General features: G+C 32.3%; 1 protein-coding gene across 1 annotated transcript; it reads left to right on the forward strand.

The window, feature by feature from the left end:
* Nucleotides 1–426: 426 nt before the first annotated feature.
* Nucleotides 427–914, forward strand: LOC110023838. Its single transcript, XM_020723448.1, has one exon. It carries the CDS (start codon nt 437–439, stop codon nt 902–904), a length of 468 nt encoding a protein of 155 aa, XP_020579107.1. The 5' UTR covers nt 427–436; the 3' UTR covers nt 905–914.
* Nucleotides 915–8,345: the final 7,431 nt, after the last annotated feature.

An 8,345-nucleotide genomic window follows, 5' to 3' on the forward strand; every position in this document is an offset into this window, starting at 1 on the left:
ACATTTCAAATCTGATAAGTTCATGTTCAAATCGAGTATCTCAACAAGACAAATTCAATGAGCTCAATATAGTTAGATTGTAACATTATTAAGACACTAAAAAATTTACAAAAGATGGTTACATTAAGAGAATTTTTCTAGGAGTAGTATAGATTCTAAAAACAAAATTTAATATTTTTAATAAATTATTAAATATTTTTTTCTTTTTAAGACATCATAAAATATTTTCAATATTCAAAAAAAAAATTTTTGGTAAAAAATAATAAAAAACTAATAACAATCTCCTCATCTATCCTAAATTTAATTAGTCTAATACTAATCAATTTTTTTTAATCTCTCTTGACTTCCACAAGAGGAAAAACTTCCCTTCCAAAGTCTATATATGCCACTTGAACCCCTCCCTCTCCTTCAACTTGCTTCCCTCTTCTCTGCCGCCATGACCGCTCTCCGGCGAACTCCCTCCTCCTCCGGCAGCATCCCCTTCCTATGGGAGCATCTGCCCGGCATCTCGAAAGTCATCCATGACCAAACCAACGCGGGCTCATCTTCACCCCGGTCGACACCGCCGCTGCCTCCTCCTCCATGCTCGACAGCATCCGACTCATCGAGTCCACTCGCTCGCCGCATCATTTACGTGCCGCTCCCGCCGTGCCCGTTCATGCCGACGCACGAGCTATTGCCGGCACAAAAAGGGATGAAGAAGAGGGATGATCCTTTTCTTGCCGCTTTCATGGAGTGCACGAAGTGTAATTACAAGAAAGAAGATGGGAAGAAGAGGAAGAGTGTGAAGGAGAAGGTGATGGGGATGAGAGTTTTTTCATGTAAATATGATGTTGGCGTGAGAAAGGATGTGATGATTAGGGTTCATGGTGGGAGGAAGTTCATGGAAGTTAGAGAAGAGTAGGGTTGGAAGGCTCAAGCATATGTGAAAACTTGGTAAATTTGCAATAATTAATTTGTTTTGATTTTTTTCAATATTTTGCTTAGATTTTTATAAAGTGATTTGATTTATGTAAGAATTTTTTTAATATTTTTTGGGAACATGCTGATGACGAAACTATTCAGCTGTTTTGTAGTTCTTAGGCTTGGTTTTGATTGTGAATGGTGAAGAAGACGAATTAAGCCCTCCCTCAAAAGTCAAAAAAATGATTTATTATTTTGTCGATATATATATAAGAAAGTAATGACCATAGATTTGAATGGATCAAAAGAAGTTGAAGTATATTTTGACTCTAATGAGGACCGTCAATGTTTGGATTTTGAGGCGAGCTGGGGTCCGCTTGTATGGATTGAAGTTTACACCTCTCTCCTTTAGTCTCCCGTCTCTACTCTCTGACACTCACAACCACTAGTCTCGCCCCTCTCACTCTCGCATCTAGCCGATCTCACAATCTCACCCCTCTGATCACCCCTCTGGTGGGGTTTCGACGTGTCGACGATGGTGGGTGTTGTTGTAAGTTTTCACTTTCCGATTTCCAATTGTTCGTTTTATCGTGTGTGGTGTGTGATATATGGCTTAATAAATACAACTCATGACATTCTTCAACTTGATCAGTCATCTTTCCTCTATTGAAACTTGTAGTGATCACTGATCATAGTGATCGGCTTTTTTGGGCTTTGAAAATTTATAGACACCCACTAACCCAAGTATTCTGTTTTTTTGTGCTCTATGGTTTGTCATGAATTGTGTTTTTTCTGCTCATGATCCAAAAATGATATTCGAGCCAGTTCGTAAATCTTTCAATTTCGATTCTGATCGATCATGACTTAATTAAGTCGATCCATATAAAATAAATTTGATCTGATTTTGAGCTGCCTTAGCTGCCTTTAGATCGGGTCGAAATCAGATCGTTCGTAGCCCCGGACCATATAAATTTGTCAACAACAACAACAATAAAACCTTAATCCTATTATGTGGGGTAGGCTACATGAATACTTTTTCTCCATTGAGTCTTATTTAGTGTCATAATTTCATTTAGTTGTAATAAACTAAGATCAATTTTTATACAACAAGCCAAGTCTTTCTAGGTCTGCCTCTGCCTTTCTTAACATAAGTCAAGTCTAAAACATCTACTCTCCTAGTCTGATCATCAAATAGTCGACATTTAATGTGACCAAATCATTTAAGATGACTCTCTCTAAGTTTGTCTGTGACTAGAGTTACACCAACCCTATCACGAAGATATTCATTTTGCATTTTGTCTCTAAGTGTAGAGCCACTCATCCACCTATATTCATTATCCTCTCGGCAACACTTAACTTAGTATTATGCTTCTCTTTTAAAGACCAACATATAGCACCATATAGCACCATAGAGCATTGCGCATTGCAGGTCTTACCACCATCTTATAAAATTTTTCTTTCGTAGTATTTTTCTATCACACAAAAGGCCCGAAGCATTTCTCTATTTCAACCGACCAACTTAAATTCTTCTATTAGCATTCGCATCTATATCACCATCACTATGAACAACATACCTGAGATATCTAAATCATTCACACCTTTTAATAATTTGCTCACCCAAAATTACACTTATCACTAGAGCTACTGCTACTAAAATTACATATAATGTATTCAGTTTTAGTTCTACTCAAATGAAGGCCTTTAGACTCTAATGTAAATCTCCATAATTCAAGTATTTACTAGGCTTTTTCTTTAGTCTTTTCCATGAGAAGGATATCATCAATAAAAAGCATACATCAAGGTATATACTCATGTAAATGTCCAGTAAGACCATTCATAACTAAAGCAAAAAGATATAGGCTTAAAGCCGATCCCTGATGTAATCCAACAGAAATAGGAAAGTAATTGGTCAATCCTCCTTCACTTTAAACACAAGTAACAGCTCTAGGATACATATCTTTAATGACTTGACTATAAGTCATATCAACAACTTTTTTTTCTCAAGAACTCTCCAAAGGATATCTCTTAGAACCTTATCGTAAGCTTTTTCTAAATGAATAAAAATCAAATGTAGATCCTCTTTATTATCTCTGAACTTCTCCATCAAACCTCTCAATCAATGTATAGCTTCCATAGTAGATCTCCCTGACATAAATCCAAATTGATTATGATAAATTTTTGTAATACGTCTTAATCTATTGTTCAATTACCCTCTCCCATTAATATGACTTATCAACTTAATTCCTCTATAATTTGCACACTGTTGTCTATCCCTTTTATTTATAAAAATGGGTACCAAAATACTCATCTTCTACTCAGACATTTTTTTAATTTTTAAAATAATATAAACTTGTTAATTCAGAAATTTATAGAAAAATTTTAATTATATATGCTTTTTTAATATTTTAAAACTAATAAATTTTTTATGTTAATAAAACTAAAATCACATTGAAACTAAATTTCAAACCCGCGCTAGCAAAACTATTGTAACAAAAAATTTTAAATTGAACTATGATCGAAATAAGCAAATTGTTGACCCGATTACAATAACCTTTTAGTCTACCCTCGATAGCCTTTTGTACAACTAGAAAATAATCCGTCTAGACACCTGCACGTCAGACCAACCACAGTGCGCCAAGTCGTCATACACCTCAATTGGAGTCATTTAGTTTCAAGTTTGAGTTGATTTGTGTTGACGTCGAGCTGAAATGAATCCAAATGACCTCAAATTGAACTAGCTTTTGTTGACGTAGAGCCAAATATTCAACTTCAATGCAACTTAGCTCGAAATCGAATATAAAAAGCCACTAGTCGAATAAAACAAACCACACTAAATCTGTTCGATCGGACCGCAACTCGACTCGAAATCTGATCGTTAACATCCCTACCTATAAATACTTAAATAGATGTCCGTTTTATCTCTTTTCTCAATTTTAGCAACATAAAAATAGAAAATTTCATGTTTCATTACAAATCAAAGACCTACCAAAAATGCCTTCCTTCTCTTATAAACCATGTTTTGCACTTTTAGTAATTTTTTTATTGAGCATTCACGTGCATAATAACACTAAATTCCTATGTATTTACATATCTAAGGTTTAAACATTGCCTTTTACATTTTTACCCTCAAAATATATCATATCACATAAAAATACTGTTATTTTAACTTTCGAAAGGTGACATAAACACTTTCATGCCAGGTATGGGGGCATATATGTAAAAATTAAAATTTAAAGGTTATATATGTAAATACAATATTGGAATCCAGTGATATGTATGTAAATCTTCCTTTTTCATTTTACTTTATAAGCAGCATGCAATTTTAATAATATAAATAGATTTTTGTTCAATAAAATAACTGCAAACCATCAAAATACATAAAAATTAGAGCACGGAAATAAGAGAGAGAACTAAGAGAGCTATATTATCATTAGGGGTAGGGGTGCAAACTAGCCGATCACGAGCGAGCCAAGCTCAGCTCGTGTTCGGCTCGTTTATATTTCGAGCTCAAAAAGTGTGTTCGTGTTCGGCTCGTTTGCTTAATGAGCCGAACACGAGCTGTTCACGAACAAAGTGTCATTTGAACCATAAGACAATAAGGGTTTGAGCAAGATTTAAAGATTATTATTTACATTAAAACATCATTTGAATCTAATTTAATAATTTTTATTCTATTTTCTTAATCAATATTTTAATTGATTATAAATTTTTGTAGCCTTGTAGTCAATTAGATTTCTTTAAAATACTATATATATATATAAAAAATTGATTAGTAGTATTTTGAGCCAAAATGAGCCGAACACGAACAAACAAATATTTGTTCGTTTTATTCGTGTTCGGTATGTTAACTTAGCGAACGAGCCGAACACGAATTTCTTAACGAGCCGAGCACGACCTGTTCATGAACTACGAGCGATTTTGACAGCCATAATTATCATGCAAATAAGCAGAATTCTATGGCTGCCCATTCATTCTCGACCAATGTACGTCCCAGTTGGCGGGGCTGGGCCATTCTTGTCGTCCTTCTGGGTTGGATCTCTTGATAGGCCAAGATGTTCAAAGGCCCATTTAGCTATATTGTTGCTCTTATGGGCCCGATTGCATATATATCTTTATTGAACTAACACATTAATGCCACTTATGATGTGAATACTCTATTAGACTACGGACTCTAGCCTTTATAAATATGGCCAACACGTGTTTGTTGAATTCATTTACGCTTCAACTCCATTTCTCTGCTCATGGATTTGGTTGTCTACATTTACTCGAAGTGTTATGCAGAATCTAACACAAAATTTAGCACCAAATTCGCTCCTCATACGTATTATCCATTCCCGCTAGGATCGAATTGGGGTCAGATTGGTCTTACGACTGACAACAACGCAACTGCTCACCAACGCCACCCACAGGCACACTATATATATATATCAACAACTTTTATATATATATTATAAAAATTATATCTTGCGAGTATTTTTTTTTTACTCGCAAGATATGATAAACTTTTTTTTAAACTTATTTTATTCATTTAGCTAATAATTAGAAATCATAAAAATTAGATATGAGCCGGTGCTTTGGATCAAATTTTTTTCGAGCCGATTTCAAGTCATATATGGATCAGCTCGAACTAACTCGAGATTGACTCGTTATATTTTTATTTTATAAAAATTTTATATATAATTCTAATTAAAATTTCTAATCTCAACATACCAAATTAAGGAAATCTAAGAAGTTAATTATTTTTTTCAAGCATGATTTTTGTAAGAAAATGAGTATTTATATACAAATCATATAATTCTTCTAAATTTACATATCTAACCCCCAAACTTTCATGTTTACATAGCACTCAAATCTTAGCATCCCATCAAAAACATCACTATTTTTAATTATTTTAAACCGAAACATATATTTACATGCATAAATTTATGACACCAATGTTTAAATGTTATATATGTAAATATATAATAATTGTGGGGTACTTATGTAAATTTCCCAAAAAAAAACAATAAAAAAGCACCTAGAAACAAATCATATTTCACAGACTATTCTTATGCTATATTTTTCTAAAAATAATTTTAAATATTTAATATTAATCATAGGGTTAAATGTGTAAATACATAGAACTAGGTGGGCTGTATTGTAATTTCCTTTTGTTTGAATCCTCAATAGAGACAATCAAATTATTTTTATAAAACCAGCTGCATTCTAATAAACGAACTTTCACTTTCCATTACAACCGAAACTGCATTTCTTTAAGTAAAATATTACCAAGCCTCAGAATTCTGGCTGTAATCGACAAAATCACAGCTTTAACATTTGTTTGGTTGGGCTTCGTCGCATTTTCGATCGGCACGTCTAGTCTGGTTGTCGGCCTTTGATAATAGATGAGATGATTTCTATACATCCACGACATGATTAGAGATGTTGAGGGACTGGAGCTTTTTCGTAATAGTCAGCTCGGATAACTCTTTCTCTCGTTTATGACTGCACGATTCGAGCTACTTTCAGTCGGTCGGATAAGTGATTCTCACATTCTTTTGTCAATGGGTCCTCTCTTATCATGCTCTTCTCATTTCGGCAATTAGATTTTCTAAGAGTGGCATATTCTCAATTTACACGAAAATTACATGATGTAAAAGTTGAATATTAAAGGTTAGATATATAATTTTTAATTAATTTACCATAGAAAAATATGATGTAATTGTAAAACTTTATAATTATAATGTCTAGAAATGCAATGAGTTTGAAAGTTGTTGCATCAGCTAGTCTGGATTTTTGTAAAAGCTGAATTTTCTTTTGTACATTTTTGTAATTAATAATTTATTGCCACAATGAATAGTTACTTTTACAGCTAATGCGCCCAATTATTACCTTGTAAAATAGAAAAAAAATAATAAAACAAATTATCCCAAAAACATGTATAAATATTTATATATATATATAGTTTTTGCATGTTGATTTTTATGTATGTACATATTTATAATTTTAATGCGAATTATTTACATATAATATTCTAATTATAGAAAAAGTCAAAGTACATGTAAGTTTTTTTTTTATTTCTCAAAAATTAATATTAATAATACTTTGTATTGTATAAAATTATTATTTAAGAAAATAATTATAATTTTTTTATTTTAAATATATAAATATTTAGTAATATGCATGTAAATCCTCTATAAATTCTAGGAGATAGTATGAGTTGAAAAGGCAATGCCATTAATATATTTTTTGTTTTTTCTTAATGCCCCCTTCATTTACCATTATTCAAATTTATTAGGAGACATAGCAAGCTATATGTAGAAACAATGTTCAAATATTTGAATAATTTTAGAGTGATGTGCCGAAATAGTACCCAACTATTTACAGTGGCTATTTTAGTCCCTGAGTTCATAGCAGTGTTGAAATAATACTCAATTATTTTAAAATTGTGCTCTAATAGTCCTTCACATGGACTATTTCAACTCCAATTTATAGAGTTTGCAAACTATTTTGACATTTCTATAAACTGGGATTAAAATTATCCCATATAAATAGTCGAGGACTACTTTGGCACAAAGTTTAAGTGTTCCTTGGATTAGAATCTTTAGGTGAATAAGTGGTTTTACACTTGGAAAATAAATGTGAAATGAATATATCTGTGAAAAACTCGGAGTAGCTCGAGTGGCGGACAAGATTAGAGCGAGTTGTCTTAGATGGTTTGGTCATATTAAACATTCACCATCTGATGATTCGATTAAGACAATATATGTTATAAATTCGACTTATGTTAAGAAAGGCAGCGGTAGACCTTAAAAGACTTAGGAATATTGTATAAAAAATGATCTTAATTTATTAGAATTAAATGAAAATATGACACTCAGTTGGACACAACAGAGAAAAAAGATTCATGAAGCCGACCCCATTTAATGGGATAAAGACTTGTTTTTGCTCTTGTTGTTGTTGTAGCTTTTCCATAAATATAACATTACTTCATTTCAGCTGCGTCAAATGGGGATTCAATTGGCATGAGTTGAGCTCAATTCAATCCCAATTGAAGCTCAACTCAATGTATTAAGCAAGTGCTCAAACCAAGCTCGACTCAACTAAGTTCATTGTAAGTCTTAACTTGTCTCAATGACAAGCACAATCAATAACACAACTCAATTAATCACTTAAAACATGACTCAATGAATCATCAATTCATAAGCTTTAACTTATGCTTGTAGCAAGATAAATATAAACAAATCGAGTTCAAGCCACCCAACTAGCCAATCATCATGGATTTTTCAACACACAATATTCATAACATAATCATTTGGACAATGTATGTATGGAAAAGCCATACAAATTAAGTGTAATATTGCTAAATATCAACACTTCCAAACTTATGCTTCTCAATAAAATAAAATAAATAAATAATTAATTAAATCATTTAAATCTTTTTATATATAAAATAATTATAT

Source organism: Phalaenopsis equestris, unplaced genomic scaffold, assembly GCF_001263595.1.
Source record: "Phalaenopsis equestris unplaced genomic scaffold, ASM126359v1 Scaffold000233, whole genome shotgun sequence".
Classification (NCBI taxonomy): Eukaryota; Viridiplantae; Streptophyta; class Magnoliopsida; order Asparagales; family Orchidaceae; genus Phalaenopsis; species Phalaenopsis equestris.